General features: G+C 43.0%; 2 protein-coding genes across 2 annotated transcripts in view; both read right to left on the bottom strand.

Moving 5' to 3' along the window:
* Positions 1-267: 267 nt before the first annotated feature.
* LOC121622259 (leucine-rich alpha-2-glycoprotein-like) lies at positions 268-2,357 on the bottom strand. Its single transcript, XM_041959174.1, has 2 exons — positions 1,508-2,357; positions 268-1,326 (listed from the first exon to the last, which is right to left on the bottom strand). The coding sequence occupies exon 2, from the start codon at positions 1,322-1,324 to the stop codon at positions 326-328; it is 999 nt and encodes a 332-aa protein (XP_041815108.1). The 5' UTR covers positions 1,325-1,326; positions 1,508-2,357; the 3' UTR covers positions 268-325.
* Positions 2,358-5,018: 2,661 nt separating this feature from the next.
* LOC121621596 (rho-associated protein kinase 2-like) overlaps positions 5,019-23,840 on the bottom strand; it is a 30,646-nt gene continuing 11,824 nt past the window's right edge. The window contains exons 9-32 of the mRNA XM_041958085.1: positions 21,908-22,067; positions 20,552-20,645; positions 20,339-20,418; positions 19,776-19,824; positions 19,552-19,687; positions 19,371-19,462; positions 18,934-19,180; positions 17,638-17,744; positions 17,332-17,491; positions 16,444-16,604; positions 15,924-16,108; positions 15,659-15,728; positions 15,332-15,435; positions 14,583-14,769; positions 13,879-13,972; positions 13,496-13,590; positions 13,012-13,200; positions 11,990-12,158; positions 10,939-11,006; positions 10,743-10,831; positions 9,216-9,294; positions 8,845-9,112; positions 7,552-7,831; positions 5,019-5,177 (exon numbers count right to left, since the gene is read on the bottom strand). Coding sequence (XP_041814019.1) covers positions 5,174-5,177; positions 7,552-7,831; positions 8,845-9,112; positions 9,216-9,294; positions 10,743-10,831; positions 10,939-11,006; positions 11,990-12,158; positions 13,012-13,200; positions 13,496-13,590; positions 13,879-13,972; positions 14,583-14,769; positions 15,332-15,435; positions 15,659-15,728; positions 15,924-16,108; positions 16,444-16,604; positions 17,332-17,491; positions 17,638-17,744; positions 18,934-19,180; positions 19,371-19,462; positions 19,552-19,687; positions 19,776-19,824; positions 20,339-20,418; positions 20,552-20,645; positions 21,908-22,067 — 3,167 coding nt within the window. The 3' untranslated portion in view covers positions 5,019-5,173. The remainder of the gene's footprint in view (positions 5,178-7,551; positions 7,832-8,844; positions 9,113-9,215; positions 9,295-10,742; positions 10,832-10,938; positions 11,007-11,989; positions 12,159-13,011; positions 13,201-13,495; positions 13,591-13,878; positions 13,973-14,582; positions 14,770-15,331; positions 15,436-15,658; positions 15,729-15,923; positions 16,109-16,443; positions 16,605-17,331; positions 17,492-17,637; positions 17,745-18,933; positions 19,181-19,370; positions 19,463-19,551; positions 19,688-19,775; positions 19,825-20,338; positions 20,419-20,551; positions 20,646-21,907; positions 22,068-23,840) is intronic.

Below are 23,840 nucleotides of genomic sequence, written 5' to 3'. Positions count from 1 at the left end.
AGATAAGCTAACCATCTCTTGGCTCTAGCTTCATATTTGGTGCACAGACATGAGAGCGGTAGTGATCTAGCATCTAAATCTCAGCAGGAGAGCGACAAAGCATATTTCCCAATATGCCAAATTATTCCTTTCACGACACATTTTATCTGCAATTAAAATTCAAGGAAAGACAGAAACTCTTAAATGTTCTCTTTACTCATATCACATTTAATTATATATTCACATTACACTGACAAAGGAGACTTTTTCAGTAATTGAAAAGTGAGATGGCAGAGTGTACTGGGAACATTAAGCATACCAGATGGAAGGATGAGGATGGAAAATGTTAAGACTGCAGGTTTAGTTCACTTTCTGTCAGTGACATTATTGAGCGCCCCACCAGAGACTGAGGACTGGCACATGTGATGGTCTCTGGCAGAAAGACCTTCTTCTTGTTCTTCTGAAGCCACCTCCAGAGGTACTCCACCTTGCTATCGCACAACCAGGGGTTAGCAGTCAGGTCCAGCCCCTCCTCGTCCAGGGAGTGCAAAGGGTCCAGCAAACCTGCAGGGATGTGGCTCAGCTGGTTGTCATCCAGACTCAGGTGTTTGAGCTGAGCGAGCTCCTGAAAAAGCCCCTGGGGGAGCTTGTTGAGCTTATTCCGAGAGAGGAACAGATAGGTGAGGTTGCGTGTGCTCTGAAGTAAGGATGCATCCAGAGTGATTAGCTTGTTGTTTTGCAGGTTTAGCCTCTCAAGTTTGGTCAGTGGATCCAGAGAATTTGCAGAGATCTTCTCCAGGCGGTTGTTGGAAAGGTCCAGATTATCCAGGTGAGGCAGCTTCTGAAACAGGGCAGCTGTGACCTTCGTTAAACGATTCCCAGATAAGTCCACCCAGGTGATGCTGCTGTTACCATGAAGCCACTCAGCATCAGCGTTTTCAATCAGATTATTCTTCAGCACCAAGTTGAGGAGCGGGGCATGGCTGAAGACACCTGCAGGCAGATCAGACAGTTTGTTTTCAGTTAGATCCAGAGTGTGGAGGTGAGGAATGCCTCTGAGAAGATCAGGGGAAAGGTCCTGCAGGTGGTTGCTGTACAGCTGAAGCGCCTGCAGCAGGGGTGTAGCGCTCAAATGCTGCTCGGAGATGGAGGTGATGTTCGTAAACTGGATGGTCAGCATAGTTGTGTTCGTCGGGAGACCCTTGCTGGGGTACTCTGTCAGGGGAACCTCGTTACAGACCACCTCAGCTCTTCTGTAGTAGCAAGTGCAGAGTGCCGGGCAGGACAGAGCTCCATGGCAGAAATGTGCCAACCAGAGGAAAGTAAGAGCACACCAGGACTTCATTACTGGGACAAAAGAAGGAAAGGACACAGAGAATTAAACATGAGGATGTGCATCAGAAAACTTGCAAAGGCTTAAACATCCGAATGAAGTATTTCACCATTGCAAAACATCTGATAAAAGCACAGATCATTTGCAGTTCATGCACACGATGTTCAGTAACATGAGTAACAAAACAGAACTTACTGTCGTTTTCTAGTTGGAGGAGTATCAGCCAGACCGCTCCTTATATCAGATTCCGCAGCGTTCACTTGCAAATTACCGAGTCATTTAGGGAGCAGAATCCCCCAATCTAATCATTACTCATAGAGTAAACAAAGACCCGTCACTACACAGTCATCCGTCAAGGACAAGGCAGTTGCAAAAGACTGCGTGACTCTAACCTGCAGGGAAAGAACAAAACCTGCAAACTTAGTTTATGTTGGTTTATTGAATACAAGAATACAGTTTTCTACAAATGTCTGATTCTGAAATATGATGCTGAGTGTGTTACTGTGAGCATATGAAGCTTATTGTCTGATGAATTTGCCACTGAGTGAAAAACTTACATGTTTACATTATTTTGCACTTTGGATTTTTTAAATGTGGGGAAACAGGAGGCATGTGGGAGGGAGAGAGCAAGCGAGAGAGGTAAAAACGCTTCATCATCAGCTTACAGTCAGGTGGATTTGAGATAAATTTTGCTGGAAATTAAATGAATCATCAGAAAAGCTAACCAGCTCATGCAACAGAATGTTTGGCAAGAAATTATTTGCATAGGTGCAAAATGTTAAACTTTTGTAGTTAGATAGCAGTAAGCTCCATCTGGCAAATTAAGCTTTGAACACAAACTCAATAAAGGCTTAATTCTAAATGTTGAATTTTAGTTAATTTACTTTAACACACATGTGATGGGTAAAATATGGTGGTAGTATGTGTGATGTATTACTAATGCATTCACTTTCAAGTAGCATTTTACTATTGCTGGTTGAGTTGGAGCTCATTTTATCTATATTGTTGGGTGTACCAATATATAAATGCTATATAAACCTATAACAATCTATTGATGTTTACAAGCTGATCTTGTTTTGTAGGTAAAAATCTTACTCAACAAGGTAACAAGAGTTATCAGAGTGGAGCAAACTTTCCCTCAGAAATGAAGTCAAAATGCGAAGGGATTTTATCAATGCAAGCAGATACGACTTACGGCCCTTTGTCCATGTTATGTAAGGCTGCAGAAATGACTTAATATTTATTGAAGCTCAAAAACATCAACAAAAATAAACATCAACAGAAGGACAAAAAGAGGAGCAGAGATTGTAGAAGAAAGGTTAAACAACCTAACAGTCCTCAGTGCACAATGTTCTTGATAAAACATCTATTAGTACATCAAGTATGATCACACCAGCATGTGAGGTTACACAATGCACAAGCGGTGGTGGAGCAAGTATACGGTTCATTTACTTCAGTGAAAGTTGCAACACTGCAGTATAAAAATGTTCAGTCACAAGTAAAAGTCCTGCATTGAAAATGTAACTTCAGTAAAAGTATATCAGTTTTATTAGCAAAATGTATAAGGTGTCAAAGGTAAAAGTACTGATAATGCAGAAAATTGGCCCTTATGAATGTTATACTATTATACTGTACATTGCATTATTAAATGATCATTACTGATGCTTCAGTGTGTAAGGAGCATTTTACTGTTTTAGCTGGTCGAGCTTATTTTAACTATTTTATATAATTCTGGGTAATTTAATAATGCATCAAATTTATTAGCACATTATTTTTCTATTGAAATGAATCTAAAAAGGTGAGTAGAACTATAGGGTAGCATGAAACAAAAATAGCTCCAGTGTGTACCTAAATACAGTGCAGTACTTGAGAAAATGTACTTACCACCAGTGCAAGAAATCATATTTAGACATGTAAATGAAAAGACTGGAGATAACAGAATGTTTATTCATGGTGAGGAGGAGAGACAGCAGGAGGAGGCTGCGTGCCACTCGGGGTCACAGCGGTCGGTACAGGCGGGCAGGTACAGCAGGTTTCATGGTTATTTAACCAGAGCATACAGTCGCACAGCTGATAGCGAGAATGGATTAGACCTGCAGTATGAAATACGATTTTAGCAGATGGGCAACATGATGAACCATTACATTATGTATGATGAGTGCCAGTTGGCTTTAGGCTGTTCTGAAAGATTTATTTCAGTCAAGCCCACTCACTCCACATGCACTTGCAAGATAGAGACGGGCCTATTCTGGTGTAGTTCAAAGTCTCCTAAAATACGCTGTAGTCAGATATAACACCTCTGAGGGATCCCTACTGTGTTCCTCATAACATGTCTGCATTTAATATGTGCAGTAAGGACTCGCTCTATATTAATCTCACTGTGTTGTTTGGTATTGTTTATATGGTGATGTCACTTCAGCATTACCATACAGTGCACACTGCGCAGAAATTGCTATAACTGATAATGAGTTAATATGCAGAGAGTGAAGATCTCGCTGATACCATGCTAATAATTTCCGGTAAACAAACACATTTGATATAACATGTTAATTAAAGAGCTTTAGTGGTGATGGTAGGCAGGTGGAGTAAGCCTAGCTGTTTCCACCCGGTATCAGTCTTTATGCTAAGCTAAACTAAGCTAAGCAGCTGTTGCTACATAGTAATAATAATAATACTTCATAGAGAATCTTTAAAAACAAAATTACAAAGTGCTAATGTAAAGATACAGCATAGCATCATATTTACCACACAGATGTGAGAGTGGTATCAATCTTCTCACTTAACTCTCGTCAAGAGTGCAAACAAATTAATGTCATAATGTGAGTGTAAATTTGCTCTCACTGACAACTGCACTAAAAATTCAGCTGCAGTGCAACCTGGGAATATGTGGGTGGAGAAATGAAATTCAAACCCCAGGTTATCCCCAAAAATCTCCAAAACCAAAAAAAGCTTGAACTTGATTCTATCTGTGCATATTCCATTTACCGCCTGTGTTCTGCTTTTGATGCAGTTATCAGTGTTATACCAGAGGGCGAAATGTTGCATGAAATACAGACTGAAAGCTTTCAAATAAAGACATTGAGGCACAAAATGAGTCATTAAGGCAACTCTTTTGAATGCTAGTCATAATGTGACGTGCAACAGAGATATATGGAGACAAATCCTACAAAAAGGATTTTCATCAATGAACAAAAAATGAATTATTCATTTTCAGGGTAACAGAATTTATTTGAATTTGTCAAGAATGACGAGAGGAAAGCACATCGTTTCTGTTCATTTCACATTTTTCTGTCTTATGTAGTAATGGATCTACTTTGTGTAATGAAATATGTCCAAGAAACCAAGACTCAGAATGATTCAGTAAAACTGTTCGTTTACAGGACGAGCATATACTGAGTAATGTGCTGTTGACTTGTATCCATAAAAATAAACCAGCCATATACTATGAGCTACACTTCTGTGTTTCAATACACAGACAGACCTCTTAAACCTATGTACAAATGTTCACACACATGCCTAACACCTCACAAACACAAATCCATGTGAGTCACTGCATCTGATGTCCATGTTTTTGTCATGATGATTATAAAATAAGGCAGCTTTAAACACCAGCTGTCGAGCTGAGGGTTTCAGATGAAATCTCGCTCTAACATGAATACTGCTCATTTTCCTCTTGTTAAAATGACAAAGACGGCCCCAGTTCTCACGACGACAGCCAGTTTCTGTGATTGTTGCTGTCCTTGATTAGCTTTTTTTTTTTCAGTCTACTTCCCAGGAAAAAAATAACACATGTAGGCACTGCGTCCAGACTGCGGCCATTAATCCACAAAGATGAAAATACACATCTTTCATCAGCCAGGGTTAACTGCGAAGAGAGAGAGAGAGAGAGAAAGAAGACGATGTGAAAACCTGGGATGCTACCAACAGAATGGCTGGACTTCAAAGGCACACCCACACAAAATCCACACATATTACACAAGGAAGCTTTCCTGTAATCACACAATACATGAGTGAAATGCATAAAAAGCAGACAGATATGGGAATAATCTTGGTCTGCATGTTCGCAAGAAGTAAAATATTGAAGCATATTTTGGGAAATACACTTATTAGTATGGAATATGAATTGACAGCCAGCAGACAGTTAGTTCAGTTTAGCATAAAGACTGGAAATATGTGGAAACAGTCTGGTTCTGTATGAAGGTAACAAAACCCACCTACCACTTATAAAGTAAAGGTGACAACTTCTGGTTTGTGTGCCAAAGCGGATTTTGTTACCTACAGACAGAGCCAACCTAGAAATACTTTCTAGAACTCCAAACGTGGATTAATCCGCCGCTGAAAATAGTTCCCCAAAAATCTCCTCCAGCTTGTTTGAGAAACACTACAGGGAGCAGCTGTTCCAGAAAATGGCTGAACCTTTTTTTAAAAAAATCTAATAATATATTTGTGAGCTTCCAGTCTTTATGCTAAGCTACGCTAATCACCTGCTGGCTGTAGCTTTATATTTACTGTACAGATATGAGAGTGGCTTTTATCCCTTCACGTAACTCTTGTCAAGAAAGTGAATAAGTGTATTTCTCAAACTATCCCTTTAATATTTTACTTCATGCAAACACGCAGACCAAGATTATTCCCAAATCCTTCTGCTTTTCGTGCATGTGCAGCAATCATATTTCTCAAACCATCAAACTGTTATTGTCACAACGATGAAGCTCAAACACAGAGTTTTGTTTTCCACCAAATTCAAATATCACACAAAAACATGCTTCTGGCCACATTACGGCCTCCTACTAACTGCAAACACGCATGCAGAGGTCCAGTTACCCTCTGTCCCCCCTCTGTCACTTCCTTCAGAAGAAGAAATCATCATCATCATCATTATCGACATCATCCAACGACCAACTCCAGTCTTTCAGGCCAAACTCAAGCAATCTGAAACAGTACGTATGAGGTTCACTGTTGGGTCAAAAGCCTTTAGTGCTTCATGAACTGTTGGGGCAATACATGCCAAGTTCACCTGGGGGCAGTATAGAGCTGCGAGCAGTTAATTAACAGATCAAAGCTGCTTGTTATGATGAGCAGACGGTTAATGGACACAGCAGCACAGCGCTACGGAGGGCGGACAGGCGCGACAAGCTCTGCTACTTACAGTCTCCCAGCATGAGAGACGTTAGAATGGTGAGGTCAGAGGTCAAAGGTCAGTGGAGGATGATACGGAGCATGGGGCCAGTGCTGAGGGATGAGAGCCAGTTAGGTCGCAGCTGAGAGAGCAAACTTTGACAACTGAGTGTCTTAATCAATTACAGAAAACAACACAGATACAGTTAGTGATTCCTGTAACGCTTCAGTGCCATTTTCTACCCAATTAGGTGGCTGCTGACGCTGCATTAATGCTGCATACAGCGTTATGCACATGCAAATTACTCAAGAATCCTGTTTTAAAGCGAAACATCCTGCGTGAGCACCAGCTTTAGGCCCCCTTCGGCTGCACATGATTCGGAATCATCAACAGAGTCAACAAATTAATGAAGAATAAATTGATTTTTTGCAAGAGTAGATCAAATTTAATGATTTTCAACCACATTTTTGGCCCCATTCACCTGAGAGTTATGTTTCCTACTGCAAACAAGACACTGATCAATACAGTTTGCAATAAATTCGGTTCTCCTGTAACAATTACTCAAAAAAGGCTCTCCTTGTTCTGGGAAGAGAAAAACTGGGAAAAAATACAAACGAGCTTCTGATAGCACCATAATCCCTAAACACACAGCTTTAAAATTTCAACTTGTGGTGTAAATTGCATTTTTAAAGTAGGATTTTAACCCAAACTCCTAAATTGTTGATTATTTGTATCTGATTGCCACCCATTTTTTAACAATCAAAACAAAGACATTTGTTGTTTTTGCATTTTAAAATACAGTATTACCAAATCAAGAGAAAAGGTATCCGAACACTAAGTAGATGCTCCCAACTTTATGTCTTGGTTTTGAAAGGTTTTGTAGCTGCACTCATTAAATCTTTTTCTTGGGAACATCTTCTCAGTGTGCAGGCAGATTTTATTCTTGATAATGCTTTTACCTTTTTGCAAACATACCTGAAATAATACGGGGACGTGAATACACTGATTTGTGGTTTTCATAAAAACTGAAAATAACGAGTGCTAGATATTAGCCACGATGAGTTTGACCACAAGAAACAAACTTTAATACATATCAAATATTCTCTGCATCCGTCCTCACCTGGGCTTGCCCGATGGCTGCTGCTGTCTGCTGGGCTGGATCTTGATGGCACCGCGATGGGGCGACATATGAGGCGAACCCCTGGGTGAAGGTCGCGGAGAGACTCGTGGAGAGGAACGTGACGTCGCTTCAGGAGGGGTGCTTTGTGCTGCGGAGGGAGGACTCATTGTCGGGTGTTTCCTCGGGATGCGTTTGAGGAGGTGGCTGACCCAGCGCTGCTGCTCCTCCTGAGAGTTGGTCAGCAGAAGCAGCTCTTTGGCAGTGGATATGTCGTAGTTCACTGTCAAAGAAACACATTTGAATTGGTTAGAAGCAAGGTCAAGAGAAGAAAGGATACTGATGAGCTGTTAAAAAGGGCTCTGTGACTTTAAGATGCTTTTTTAAAAAATAAATCATTAAATTCATCATTCACCAAGTAACGAGAAAAATAGAAACACTTGTTTAACATAATGCCATAAAATAACCCTCTGATATTCTCTATTTTACTGAATTTCCTAACTCTGTGGTACAATATCTTTCTTTCTTTTTTAATATTATTTTTCTGGCCTTTTTTACTTTATTCGACAGACAAAGAGAGAGCGGAAAGGGGAAAGCGAGAGGAGACGACATGCAGCAAAGGGCAGCTGCAGTAAGGAACCAGCCTTAGTAATAGATGGAGCGCACGCTCCATGATGCAATTTCAGGCTGGACAATGAGGTAGTGTTAGTCCAACACGACAGCATACTGGAAAATGTTCCTAATATTTTGGCCACCATATCTTAAGTTGACTCAACACCTCTCTGACACAGCATCGAAAACAAAATAGAATTAAATCATAAAATGTTTGAAAAAATCTAAATAAAATACTATAAATGATATAAACAGACAGACTCTATTAATGAGCATTATTGGTCATCAGTTGGATTGATTTCACGGAACAACGGTGTTATTTTAGTTTCTAATTTTTCAAGCAATAACTCTCTTCTTCTCTCTGTTTTCTATCATTGTAAATTAAATATATTTAAGCTTTCACCTCTTGGTTGGACAAAACAAGCCATCTGAAACAATCATGTATTGAAAACAATATAAATTGAATATAATATGTGTCTGTAGTCAGCCATCTTTAGCAAATGGCACCTGCCCAAACAAGTACAGTGGTGGTGGTGGTGTTATTCTGAAAGGTCATCACATTTTGTATTATTTATAACTTTGCATAGCTCAGTTGCAGCTGCTCACAGGACATGTGCACCCAGATATATGTAGTCCATCTTAATCCTGGAAAAACTACATTAACCCTTGAATGAGCACACTGACCCCTGCAGGGCACAATGACTTCCTCCTTTCTGTCCAGGTGGTCTTTGTGGCACTTGGTGTGGCAGCGGCGGCACTCGAGGGCCGGCGGGGGTTTGAAAACGTGCCACAGGGGCCGAGTGCAGGCCTCGCAGCTGGAGGGGAAGTGGTAGAGAGTGAGGATGAACTCGTGGCCCTTGTGACTGATGTAAGAGGGACGATCCCCGTATGGCGTGGGCTCCACTACAACCTCCTGTTCACGTTTAATCTCGCCTTCATTGGCGTACAGGATCTGAGAAAAGAAAAAGAAACGGCAATGACAATGAAACCTGATTATACTGACAGCCTATGAAAGGATGGAGGGGGGGCAGAAAGAGAGGGTGCTTAGATGTTACCTGGAATATCCTTGGAATTTCTTTGGGATCTGCACGGTACACATCAGTATGAGTGACAGGCCGGACATGAAACAGCTTACTGTAGGAGGAAGACATGGAAGAGTTAAGTCTAGATCCAGAGGAACAAGTGTGATTATTGCTCTGGCTATACAGAGATTTGACTTTTTGTGTCTAAACTCAAATGCCTTGAAAGACATTGGTTCAAAATAAGACTCACTAGTGTGCAGCTTCACATCAAATATTTTAGAGGACTGCTCAAATCATACTTCTGTCACATAGTTCAGCCTGATTTGAGTTAATTTTACCACCAGTTTCCCGATCATTGTTTTAAACTGCTGTTTTAAAGTCTGTTTTTGTCCTTATCTTATTACTCTTGTTCTCTCTTAGTTCTGTTTTTAGCCAAACTAGCAGCATCACTCTTGGGATGATAACATCAGAGTATTGTATCAGTGTCGGCGCTAGAGCAAAAATATCTAAGGGGGCCACAAGGCTTATAGCAGGGGGGCACTCTATTACTGGTATGTGGAAAGGTAGTTGTGCATTGTGAAAGTGAAACCCTTTGGCGGTATGCTGTCAATGCAAAAAAAAGACAAAAATAAAGCATTCTTGTTGCTTTCCTAATAATCTGACTAAAACACAAGGAGGAGTCATTTAGGTGTTTTACATTGACTGAAACGTCTCACTCAAAACACACACAAGGTAACTGATAAGCAAATGAAGTCTAGGGGAGTCCTCGTGGAGCCAACGCTAACTGTATCTCCTCCAGCGCCACCGTGAGGTCCACATTTTTGGTTTTTATTTAAATGTTTTGACAACTATTGGATGAACTGCCATGAAATTTGACACACATGTTCATGTCTCCCTTAGCTTTTCATCTAGTGGCATCATCACATCAAAAATTCAAATGTGTCCAACACTTTGGTTTGTGACCAAACACCTGCAGCACTAATGACATTTCCATCAGCATCAGCTGTACTTTGCGTTTAGCGCTAATTAGCAAATTTTAGCATGCTATCACAATCAGCTAGGAAGGTGACCATACTAAGCTTATAAAGTTTGTTAGCATGATGACATACTGAAAAATATTCCCAGTCAATGAAATGAAAAAAAGTTAGTTTTCCACGCATATATATATATATATATATATATATATATATAAAGGCGAATGCTAGCATGTTAACATAACATTGCTCAACTAAGATGGCGTCAACAGTAAACATTAAATGTGCTAAACTTGCTAGCTTGATGACGCACTGAAAATAGTCCCCTGTAAATAAAATGGAAAAAAAGAAAAAAAACACTATAGCTGCTAAACTTCATGTTAGCGCTGATATTGTGAGCTTGTTAGTGTAATTACATTAGCATGTAGCTCAAAGCATTCCCGTGTACGGCCTCACAGAGCTGTTAGCATGACTGTAGGCTTTTAGTAACTACTAAGAGTAGCAGCTACTGTGCTCTATACACACATTTTACCATTACTATTGATTCTTGGTATTACGTGTTCAAACCCTGCTTTAAACGACTCACTCGATGTCCAGGGTCATGAAAGGGTTCGCCTGCTCTCGATCCACCTCGCTGTTGTAGAACAGGATCTTCTTACTGCTCACAACTATATACTGTAAAGGAAAGGGCCAAAGGGTTGGAGGGGGAAATGACTCAGAGGTAATGGTGATTACTAAGAAAACAAATGTGTAGATCCGAGAAATAAGGCTGGATACATTACCTTTTTGTCCCAGCCAAACCGCTTTGTGTTCTTGGTAGGAAGTGAGATCCAGCCCTCCAGCCTGGAGTCTAGTTTGCAGAGAAAAAACAGGAAGGTGTTAACACAAAGAGGAGAGCAGCCTTTAATGGTGTGAACCACTTCAACAGTATGAAACTTTGGTGGCGTTTTCCTTAAACACACACTCGGAGGGGAAAAGATTCCTCACTCAAACCAGAGGGCAAGTGGATCGAAGGAGGTTTTGCCACTGGGTTTCAACAAAAGACAGTTCAGCAGGAAGTTTAGCTTAGCAAAAAGTACACACAAATATGTTTCCCAACATCTTTTGCAGTGGAATGCATGTGAACAAAGCAGGCGAGCATCAAGCTGTGAGTATTCATGTCCAGTGAACGTTAAAAAGGATTAAAGCACAGCAGAGGCAGTCAAAGGAGTAGAGGGATTAGCTGAAACTCTGCAGGGTTGAACCAGGGTTGAGGGTTCTTCCTCAATTCAGTTTAATTCATTCATTGTTTGGCCAATTGCAGTTTTCATTTTCATCCCCATCCCAGGTTTGAACCGCCATGCAGGGTCACCTGCAGGCTCATCCTCAGGGGGCTGTTCGTAGGTGAGGGCGAGGGGACGGCGGCCCTGCTCCACCCGCCCGTCATATTCTTCTTCATCCTCAGAGTCAGAGTCAAAGAGAGCGCGAGCCGAACCAAGGTTGGGTCGGGTGTCGATGCAGACAGATTTGTGTGTGCGCTGGTAGGTGAAAGACATGGATTCTGATGTGTGGGAGTGAGTAATGCGCACTGTGCCGGACCACGAGGAGTGAGGTTGAGGTGAAATGAAGGGGGGAGGAAGAAGCATAAAGAGGAAAAGGTCAAAAACAACTGGCCTAAAAGACAAAGAGACTCAAAGTGAAAACAAAGAAGAGAACTCAGGAAGAGAGACAGCAGGAAGAGGAACGCAGGAAGTACATGCAGAAGTGGATTTGCTTACTGGCTTTGAGAATTTGAATGTATGTCGATGCCGACTTATGTGATGATGAGTATAATCGAAAGCCTCCTTTGTCTACCTGGGTATCCGTCGCCCCCGTCCAGGTCGTTGCCGCTGCTGATGCTGGTGGAGTCCAGAGAGTGAACGCTGAGGGAGGTGAGCTGGCAACGCAGCTGCTCGATGTCGCTGTCTTTACTGTCCAACGCCATCTGGAGCTCCAGGCGCACCTGGTTCTCCTCTGCTATCAGCTGATTAACACACACAAGCAGGGTTTTAATAGCGGTTCGAGGTCATTTCGATTGTTGCAGTTTCAACAACTTGATGTGCTGAACATTTTAAACCCTGTTTCCACCAAGTTCCTACCCAGCTGCACATTTGGATATGGGCTCAGGTAATGGGAGCAGCACAGAGCCCGGCGAGGAAATCATTATTAATAATTAAAGACTATGACTATTAACAGCCCAGACGTAATAACACTGATTGGATAACCACAAACTGCCCTGTTTTTGTATGCTGTTACCTCAGAAAAGAAAGATTTAATAAGAAATGCATGTAAATATTGCGACATAAACACATGAACCTTGGTAAAACATTCATTTTAACAGTATTGATTCTCCCTCCTGGTTAGAATGTGATTCCAGCGATGCAAATGTGTTGTGTTGGGAAGGTGGAAAGTTAGCTTTATAATCATTAGATCCTTGTAATTATGAGAAACCCAAACACCTGAGTATCTGAATCTGGATCTGAAAGGGAAGGACGCTACTTCCGTTTCTTGGGTTGCTTTACTGGAACAGTGTTTTAATTTGTAGTATTTTAATTGCTTTGGCGATAATCAGGGACACAATCTTCATGCTGTGCATACATTGTTCTAAGGATAAAGGGTGCATGTTTTCTGGGCTTCAGTCAACCTACAGGAATTATCCTCCTGCAGGAGTGGCTTTAAATGTGTACATGTGGACAGGACTATTGTTTAACAAAGCAATTTAAAGCCCACTTGCAACCTGCAGCATCTCCAGCTCTTTTAATCAGGACTTTCATATGTTTTTCGGTAAATGTGGCATTATTTGTCAGTAGGCTGGTGTGCACTGTCGGCATACTGACCGCCTGCATCTCCATCATCTCCCTCTGGTATTTGATGATGGTGCTGTTGAGTTTCTCCTTCTCTGTTCTCAGCTCCAGCTGCAGCTTCCTGTTCTCCTTCTCCTTCCTGTGCACCTCGGTGTCGGTGCCTCTGTGGCCTCCTCGCGCCGTCGTCCTCCGGTTCATCACCTCGGCCAGCTTGTTGACAGCCTGGGAGCAAAGCAAGGCGGCACGGCTTTACAGAGATCTACAGCTGATGAATCTGAATTCAGCAAATCCGCCGCACAGTCTGCAGGAACATCACCGCTGCTGCAAGACAGATCCTTAAACTCGTTTCAGATCTCCGTGATTTTGCCCAGAGTTCAACACAAGCCTGCAGCTGAACATTATTCTTAACAACAACTGATGTGACATAACAGACGTCTGCAGAAAAAAAAAGTAAAACTATGAAAGTATAGAAAATATTCTAGACTTTGCAGACCTGTGTAGGCGCACAGACACACACCTGAATTTTTAGTGTCCTTTCATTCTGCAGCTGCCTTTCAAAGGACACTTTGACTGAGTTCATCTGCTTCTCCTCCTCCTTGGCTTTCTGGAGCTCTGTAAATAGCAGAGAAGAATATTAATTCAGTTAAGTTTTACAGAAGTAATCCGTAAGTTACTGTGCAAGTTTCAAGACCAACGGTTTGCCACTCTGCAGACACATGGCTCCCTGATGGCGAGATTAATGGCTGATTTTCGTGACATTTTTACAGCCTTCTCCCCATAAATCCTCCGGATATGTAAGACAGCTTTTTAACACGTTTTCCAGGACTGAGGGAAATGTCATTGGCGTAGGAATCTGGTCTCTTCATGTGGTGCTCATTAACTCAAAAAGATGACACTCACGTTGCTGCATTTCTTTCAGCTGGTTGTTGAGCTCCTCTTTCTCACTGGCCAGGTTGGCCACGTCCACCGTCAGAGTGCGATTGGACTCTTCCAGCTGTAGGTGGGCGAGGGCACAGGTGAGTCTCATCCATACATACAAGCAGGTTTAATTTATAGCTCATTTGAAAACACAAGTAAATCAGTGGTGTTTTACTGGTTTTATACTGTATAATCCAAGATACTGTGATTTACTGCATTGGTTATCAATGCTGGTCTTTAGTTTCAATCCAACTGTTCATCAGGAAATGAAAGGCTGCAGGACAGACACAAAACTGGCCTTTTTGCTGTTGGACTAGTAACTAAAGTCATGTCTTATGTTGTTGCACTTGCTTGACATTTATCTGTGTTAGCAAAGGTGGTGACGCCCTAGTTTTTGATCAGAGGTGATATGGATCATAAAAAAACGCATGTGTGCAGATGTCCATATTTATATATATTTGCATCAAGAAACCGTAGATGCACCAAATTGCAAAATTGTTGCTTTGAGTAGCTGATAGAATAGAAAATGTTGTCAAACCTGTGACCAGGATTGAGTTTGACTGAAGTCATATTTGTTGCAGGAATGTAAACATAACATAAAAGCCCTTCATTACGGCTAAATATTTCCTATATTGGAATTTCAAGAAATTTACGTCCTGGATCTGAGAGACAGCAAATCGCCTCACCGAGCTGATGGTGGCCTCCTTGTCGACGAGCTCCTGTTTGTGTCTCGCCATCATGTCTTTTATCTCCAGCTCCTTCATGATCTTCTCCTTCTCTAGGTCGGAGTACTGCTCCTCAGCGATGGAGCGGGCCAGCTGCTCAGAGTCCGCCTTGGTCAAACTCGCTTCCAGCTGGGCTGTCAGGGAGTCCCTGTGGAGGGAGGAGGGGAAGGAAATGTTATTAATGTATTATTAAATGCTAGAGCCGGATAAATCTTTGAACAATACAATAAATCCCTAGTGTTATCATGCCAGACTGTCTATAGTCTGGACATACATGAATATTTGATTGGCTTCTTTGTCAGTGCAGGATTTCAAAGCTGGAGAGTTGCACTGGATCATATTCTAACTACAGTAATGTTTGGTTGTAGTGCATCTGGGAACGCTGCTAATCTGGTTTAACGTCACTCATACAGTTAAAGGTCAAGCCCTGTTTTTGGCTGTCAGATGAATTCACACAGGGCAAATAACACTAATCTGGAAAGTCTATTACACTCTTAAAAAAAAGAATAAGTGTGTAGTGTTGTTATGTGTATGCCTCACTGACATTTAACTGGGCATGCTTTTTACTTTTGTTTCATTTAATATTCTTCGTCTTATGTTGTTTTGGTTTTGTTTCTTCTGTGGTTCGGCTCGTTTTAGCGCTGCAGTGTCTCTTGTTATAGTGTTCGGGCTGGAAACGGAGCGCCCAGAGCAAGCCAGCGAACAGTTACCTCTCCTCCTCATATTCCGCCAGTCGCTGCCGCGCCTCTTGGCACAGCTTATTCTTTTCATCACACTCTTCCTTCAGCTCACGGATCTGCGTCTTGTAAAGGGTCTTGCAGGAGGACAGATGGAGATTCAATTAATGCCATATCACAGATCTGGGGCGGAGGCGGGAAAATAAACTCCTCCTCTGCTCACATCTTCCCATTTGAGCCATTGTGAATCGATTTAGGTTTGTTGCGAGTCTGACCGTGTTATGGTAGCTCTGCTGAGTTTCAAATAGTTCACTTGTAAACAAGGTGCACAAAAGAAGGAAAATTGTTGTTTAGAATTACCGTGAAATACTGCTCTGCCTCCAGTTGGTCCTTCAGTTCCTTCAGCTGGCCACCCGCCTCCTGCTTCTCCCTGGAACAGCACCAACAGTCTGTCATTCGTTGCTCCTGGCCAACTACCCACAGAGCCAAAGCACTTTCCTCAAATCAGATGTGATGAATGAGATTCTCCACAGCGATTTGCCAACAGTATTACAACAAGCTCAGCTGCACTGTGTGTTTATGTTCAGTATGCACTGCGCTCATTATGCCACAATGTGTGTTTGACCTGCGCAACTCCTGGTTCTGTTTCTCCAGGACTTGCTTCATGTCCAGCAGGTGGTTCAGCTCCTGTTTGAGCTGTTTCTCTGACGAGCGGAGCACCGACACCTGCTGGTTCTGCATCTTCAGGTCACTCTGGCTCAGAGTCCGCTTGTGGATCTCCTGCTCCAGGCGCAAGTTCAGGTTCTTGACCTGCACAAACAAGCACATGCAAGCATTTTCAGAGGTGGCACTAGCTGACAGTTATGTGGGACAATTCAAGCTGCAGAACAAAGGGTCAAGGCTGCAAATGATGATTGTTTTTATCATGGATTACTCATTAGTCTAAAAATAAGGAAGTAATAAACATCATCTTCCCATTGTTTAAAAAACCTTATCTTACCATATAAGGAAATGTGATAATGAAATGCTAAAAATAATCACCATGGAGAAACAAAACCTAATGTATGCCTTCCTCTTTTGATAAGAGTTGCCTAAAACAATGAGCATTGATTCATTGTGTAATCGACCGATTGTTCCAGCATCACCTCTTGTGAGAGTTTCTCCTTTTGTGCCTGCAGCTCGTTCAGTTTGTGCTGCGCCTGCTTGTAGTCACAGTCCAGCATGGAGTGGTCCTTCTCTAGTTGCAGCAGCTTCCCCTCCACCTGCAGCTTCGAGCTGCGCTCGTCCTGCAGGGTGCACTCCATCTCTGGACCAAACAAAATACAGTATTGATAAAGCAGTTTTTGCCTTTGGTCGAACCTGCTTGGAGCGCCAGATAAATGGCCTTGAAGAAGAAGTCAGAGCAAAGTGAGGTGCTGGAAGGCATGGTTTTCTGTCAAATCACTGGACATAAACCAGAATTATCTGTAAATATGCCTGTTTGACCACGGGCTACTCCATCAATCGGTCCTCTATCTTTTTCAAATGATGTTTCATTGTTCTTCAGCTCTCCTGAACACCTCAAGACAGCTTTTTATAATAACACTTTGCTTTCCATCCAAATCCTCCAAATGTATCGCAAATTTTAACAGAATTTTGAGAAAATCTGCAAAAGGTGATGCAAGGGAATGCTTGTTTTCATTCCCTAGAGTTATGCGTTTATTAGGAGGAGGCTCGATGAGCAGTAGGTGGCGCCAATTCGTCCGTCGGAAAAGCATGATGACATTACAGAGGAGGAGGTCTCTTCTTTTTTGTCTTAGTAGCCTTCCTTCTTCAGGCAAGGCAAAAACCACCTCAAGCAAGCAATAAAATCTTATTGCAAAATCAACTTTTTCTAACGTGACACCTAAAAATGCCCAGAAAAACATGTTGATGGAAAAAGGCTTCAGTGTCTGTATTGAATGCTCTCAGTGAAGCACAGTTTAAAATATTGGCCATATGTTTTCATCCACCCTGCGGTCATCTTTCACACCGTTGTCCTCCAACCTGCGCACCTTTTAAGGCCCCAGACTTGGCCTCCTCGATGGACTGGTAGATCTTGTTTTTATCTGCGAGCTTGGCTTTGGTGGCCTTGTGTTCTGCCTCCTCCTGCTCCAGACTCTGCTGCAGCGACCTCAGACTGAACGTCAAGTCGATCTCTTGGTTGCTCTTCTCCTATAGAATCAAAGGGGGAGTAAGGCTTCTAAACGCTGACAACCATGTCAACACGGGCTAAAAATGTCGAATTGGAGTTTGCATGAGGAATATCAGTTAACTTTCAATTCACGCTGGAAATTAGCGATTAGAAACAGACAACCAACCTTCTCGAGGTCATTGAGCTTCTCCTGCAGCTGCTTCTTTTCAGCCTGGACCTTGGAGAGGGAAGACTTCACCTCTTTCACTTCCTCCTCCAGGCCAGAGATACGTCCTGAGGTGGAGCGATGGGACGAGGGAAAAGGAAAATAAATAAATAAGATGGACAGAAAAGAGGACAACTTGTGCTGCAGTGGATGCAAAAACGACAAGACCTGAACTACTAAGTTTCAAACAGACGTGATCCCAGGTGAGACATGACTTAATGCTCCTGCACATGTTTGGCCTGAAATACACGAAAACAACACGCTTAATGTTTATTTTCCCTTTGGCTAACTCCACCCACACGGTGAATTTTATTAAGGGAAAAAAAAGCACGAGGCATTACAGCAAACAGGCAACGCCGTTGTTTCGACGCGTCCCCTCTGACCTCAGTGACTGGCCTCTCTGCAAGGACCTAGCACGATCAACTTTCCAAACAGCGCCTCACAAGAGGTGCTGGCTCTGGTCCGGCTTTGGCGTCCACAGCCTCTTGCTTCACTCTCAGCCTTTGGAACAGATGTTTCCACCTATGATCTGATATTTCCCAAGGCCCGGTCCAAGAAAACGATTCGCATTTAACACCCTGTCCAGCCTCTCCGCTGTGAAGTGCCCCTTTTCCTGCTACTGAGGAGATGTTTACTGCAGGGGCTCGGAATGAGCCCACGAACATCGCAGCTTGATTACCTGCCGTTATGGCAGTGAATTAACCTTTTTGTCTGGTAGATTTGCTAACCTTATAACATTTTAATGGACACATTAAAGTTTGGAACATAAAAGGCTTGTAAATAATGGTTGGCTGGCTGCTAAGGTGGTGATTATTGCAGTGAAAATTAACAACCGTATCTTAACAGCATTTTTCATCTGCTTATTGTTAATTTCCAACCACTGTGTGCAGACTGTGTGTGTAAACACAGACAATAAAAACAGCCACTGTAGCCAGCTATGGTTTAATGTGTAGCAGTTAGCTAAAATGCTAAGCTATTGTAACAGTAGTGCAAGGGGAGAAGAATCAGTCGAACCAGCTCTTTTACTGTCTGTTATACAGCAAAGTTTCTGGAAAGTTTGAGATTAGCCACCATAAACAACTGGAAAAGGTGTAGCAACAAAACTGTAATGAATTGAATAAGGGTGGGTTTTATTGCTCAGAAATTCTTTAATTTGTAAGATTTCTTCTTCTGTCTCACATTAAGCTACTTGGAACTACTTATTTAGTGCATTTCAATACTTATTAATGTCAAAGTGCAACAGACAGCCCATCTCACCCTGCAGGTCAGTAATAGTTTCGGTCCCGAGGTTGCGATCTCTCCTCTCCTCCTCCAGCTCGGCCTGCAGCCCCGTCAGCTGCTTCTCCAGCTCCAACTTGCTGTTTTCCAGCTGGCTGCACTTTTCCTGCATCTCCCTGAGGCTTTCCTCCAGGCTCTGCGCCTGTTTCTGCACCTCCGCCTGACTCTTCTTCAGCCGCGCTGCCGCCTCCTGCTCCGCCTGCAGCGCGGCGTTGGCCTCCTCCAGCTGCAGATGAGAAAGGGACAGGATGAAACTTTTACCTGTGGGCTAAACTGGGTCAGTGCGGCGAGTGCGAAATGAAAGGGATTTAATGAGGGAAACGGAGGATATTAATGAAAACAGCAGGTTTTTAACTTATAGGAATGAAAAATGAAAAGCAACAAAGAAAAGCAAAAAGTTCAAATCTCCCCCTCACTTGTCTCTGCAGCTGGATGTTCTTCTCACTGGAGATCTGGGAATTCTGGTTCCTCTTTCTAAGATCTTCTAGCTGGTCCCTAAGGCTGTTCACTTGTGGGTAAATACAAACAAATAAAAGAGTTAAAGCGGTATTTTGATATCTCACTCGTACTGAGGTGTGATATTTCCCAGGTGCTCACGTTCGTTCTCCAGGCTGCGTTTTCGGTCACTTTCAATCTCCACCTTGCGCAGGTTCTCGGCGCTCTGGTGCTGCAGCAGAGCTCGCTCTCTCTCCAGCTGCCTGAGCGAGGCCTCAACTTTCTGCCGGCTGCTCATCTAATCAGAGAGGAAATCGAAAGCAATGTGAGTGGAGTCTACTTTATCACATCGTAGCTGGAATAGCATCCGTCCGTCTGCTCCTTACCTCCTTGTCTAACTCCTTGACCAGCTTGTCTAAACGGTTGGTGGCATTTCTAGGGAAAAAGAACTGTTTTATTACAGATTTCTTTCAAATCATTGAATTAGAAGGGACTTGCCTTTTGTTCTGGTTTAATCACTATAGGTAAATGTCTCCAAATATTCCGTTATTTTTTTAATTATATGCACATTTCTAGCACAAAGTACTTGGAATTTCCAATACCAAACATGACTAATGGACTATTGTTGACATACAACAGTTAAAAGATGCAGACACCACATCCCCAATCAATTGTTCTGAGACTTCTTCTTAACATCTACCATTATCAGAAACTTCAGCTTTGTAGGATGGGATGTCACTTCCTGTTGAGTCAAGCAATCAAACAGACTTCCCTCCTTATCCAACCGACGGCACACAACTTTAACGCCGGTCTTCTTAGCGATTGCCTGTTTTGTTAATGGTAATTATACCGATGTCTCAGAATGAACGTGGTAATGATCAATATAAAAAAAGCGGCATGTAGGACCTTTAAAATGAAAGGTAACATTCGGTTGTGTGTCTGACCATACTTGCACTTATGCTCCAGCTCATCTCTGGCCTGCATCTCATGGTCGTAGCGCTCCTCCAGCTGATGGAGCTTCTTCTGCAGCTGCTCAGACAGAAGGAGAGATGGCCAGAAAAGAAAAATCCGATTATCTAAAGGCCAGGTCTAAAGGTCTCTTCTGTTACCATAAGCCCACACACGCACGCACGCACGCACGCACACACGCACACACACCTACCTCCTTATTATTATCTGAGCAGTGCTCCTTATCGTCAGAGTTTTTACTGTCCTCTGAATCCTCCACAGAGCGGTTGTTATTTACCTTCAGCAGCCTGAGAGAAAAAGGAGGAGAGCTGTGAACGTCTGGTTTTCCAGTCCTGACACATCAAACACGACAAACACATCCAAATCTCTACACCTAGCGACGTCCTTTAGCCAAACCAGATCCATAATGTCAAGTGGGTCTGCATGTGTGGTGCTGAACGTTCATCAAGACACACAGAGCTTTTACTGCATTTTTATCACCATTCAGAAATCACTTATACCTGAAGATCCACAATCTCAAAACCCGAAACCAGCCGCTGTGGAAAAAGCAATAAGGTCTTTCTCACATCTGGTCGGGTTTACCTTTGGAGAAACTCAAAGGATGCCTCCAACCCACTCTGTTTCTTGCCAACTGTTAACCGTGAATGGTGGGCAACGCCGTCTCTGGGAATCATTACGCGAGTCTGCCACATGGCTGCATAATGACCAAGGAATCTGAAGCCATTTTACGATCATTTTAAGACCAGCCATGCCCTTAATTGTTCTCTCATGGTGTTCATAAGTTTTAAAAATGGAAATGCACCAATGACACACTGCTAAAAGATTGGAGGTGGTTTCAGAAAAGGTTTATTCTGGATGCACAGTTCTGAATTCAGAGGGTCTTCAAACCAAAGGGCGACTGCAGTACTTTCTATCTCTTCTACCCATCTTTACCACCACCTGTATACACATGTGCACTGGGCTGACAGTCATCTACTGACCTAAATGGAATTGCTATGACCTTAATTTTGTTTTGTCACATTAATGTAAAAGAGAAGTTGCTGAGACAGAAGTACTTGAACCTTCTGCCTCATGAATATAAGTCTGAACAGTAAAAACACGCATTGAAGCTAACACATCGCTGATTAAAGCACTGTAGGATCAGAAATCCAACACACAGGTGTTGTTTTTAGAACTCCAGGCCTTCAAAAAAGTAGACTTCAGCATAAGCAAAGAGGGCATTTAAAGGGGCTGACAGAACAAGGCGGCAGTGTGGCGCTCAAACAGGCCTACAGTGTCTGACCGGTCTAGTGCTGTATTAAAAGGTGCGGGTGTGACGCTGTCTTTTTCTGCCTCTTACGTTTAGGCACAGCTCTGTCCTTAAACCTGCTTCCTGAGTCCCTTCTAAAAGCTCCCACACATGAGAGCTGCATTTTGTGTAGTGAAAATTTACATAAAATCATTAACAGAATCATTAATTATGAACCAGTATTATTACAGAAGTAGCAAACACTGATGAGAGCGAGATGAAGTAAAATCCTCAAAGAAAACATCAGAATGAAACACTCACTGGTCCTCCTTGAAGTAAGTGAAGCCGACAAATGGTAGCTGGTTGCCCACAAAGGCTCTGGGTGGAGGAAAGGTCTCAGCATCTCTTTTCTCATCCTCTATGTCATCAAAGTTGCTGGTGTCTATGTCACCTTTCAGCTCTGGAACAACTGGTGCCACAGCTGGATGACAGAAACAGAGAGAGTGAGAGTGAGGATGAGGAGGAGGTGCAAACCATGAGGGGGTGAGATAATGATAAGCTTTTTTTTTTTTACATGAACTGAGGCCATCAAATGATTAAACCCCCGGCGCTGCAGGTATCTGAATTTAAAGCACATCTTTGAGAACATTTTTAACAGGAGTAAACCCTCTGCCAGCTTTGGCACCGCTCGCCGTAGCAGTGAGCTCCCCACAGGTTGGCGTGAGGCGGACACCGCTCCTTTTCCCGCACAGTGCTCGCTTTGTGCCCCACACACAGTGCCTTTCACCAGCAGACGCTCGCTCTCTCCACGCAGGGGCAGCCGCGCTTTAAACGTCTGCACAACAGGCGGACAAAAATGTGTCAAAGGGCCAATCAGATAAAACTAAGCTGGTCTTTTAACCTAAAAATAGTTCCTAATGGAGGAAAAAAAGCCGCCGTTATGGGTCGAGTTCCTCAGACCAGCGCGATTCTGGCACTGAGCAAAGAGCTCATTACTGTTAGGCCGAGACACAACCCTCAGCGTGACAACTGTGACTCAAAGACGGTGGAGAAAATACAGGGAGAGATCAAGCGCAGGAGCGAAACAAATGAGGGGGAGAAAGAAAAAAAAAAAAAAGCCAAAATGCGGCGAGACAGAAAGAGACACAGGCCGCTCCGTGGAGGCCCTTGTGGCACGACTTCCCAGAATGCTCTCTGATAGCGGGCGGCTAATGACAGGCAGCCGTGGCCACAGTGAGAGTGAGAGAGCGGGAGCAGCCCTCCAAGCCGGGGCGCCCCTCTCATTAGGCCAGTCCACACAGGCCGCACGGCCTGCCCCGCCCGCCGCTACGGGGGGCGCCGCCTCCCGTCCCGTCCATCCATCCGTCCTCCTTTTCCCTCAATCATCCCAGCGCTTAATGACTTTGACAAACATAAAGACAACAGGGAGAATCGTCGGCGGAGCCCGAACATGGAAACGGCCACACACGGCAGAGGGCGAAGGCGTCCTAACACAGACACAGAGGGCTGGGAGGTGCATGCAGCGCTGCGGGATGCCACAATGGCAGCAGGGTCAGGTTTTGAGTGTGTGTTGGAGTGTGTGTGTGTGTGTGTGTGTGTGTGACAGGACATGCAAACAGGCACAGTACTGGTTTTGTGCTCCCGACTCCCAGGCAGCCTGTAGTTCAGTCACAAGTTCTGTCTGTTGTCTTAATCAGAGCCAGGTGAAGCCAGCAGAAAGAGCCCGCAAGTAACCCTATACAGCCCACAAAGGCCCTGCTCATATTCCTGATATACCCCTTTCCTTATTTCCTTCCTTCCTTGCTAACAGATGCTTAATCCGATACGACTGTGTGAGGGGGAGATTAAACCATAACTCTTTACAGATACGCCAAGAGCGATGATCAAACATTTCAAGGGCAGCTGCAGCAATGTACACAAGGCTCTGAAGCTTTTTCACCGTTCAAGGTGATTTGTTTTTGATTCCATTCAGATCAGTTACTGTGTGCATCGTCCCTGATGTTCTTTTAGCCCCTTCTAGCTTTCTTTCTTTTTGTTTTTTTTTAATACGCTCATGTGCCACTCATTCTAAAAGGACGTATATCCACTGATTTTCAAGCCCAAGATTACTGATTAATATGTCCGTGCATGATTATTTTGCATTGATGATTCAACGTTTTTTTTCTTTTTCTCTGCTGCATCAAACTGAAAACATCTAGAAAATGCTGTAAGATGCTTAAAGATCATATATTTCAGATTATTTAGATGTCAGTTT

This window comes from Chelmon rostratus, chromosome 18 (genome assembly GCF_017976325.1).
Source record: "Chelmon rostratus isolate fCheRos1 chromosome 18, fCheRos1.pri, whole genome shotgun sequence".
Lineage (NCBI taxonomy): Eukaryota > Metazoa > Chordata > Actinopteri > Chaetodontiformes > Chaetodontidae > Chelmon > Chelmon rostratus.
The sequence above is the reverse complement of the archived record's forward strand: the minus strand, read 5'-3'. Positions and strand labels throughout refer to the sequence as shown.

What these genes read in the sequence shown, in the direction of transcription:
- LOC121622259 (XM_041959174.1), bottom strand. Translation starts at nt 1,324, where the DNA reads ATGAAGTCCTGGTGTGCTCTTACTTTCCTCTGGTTGGCACATTTCTGC.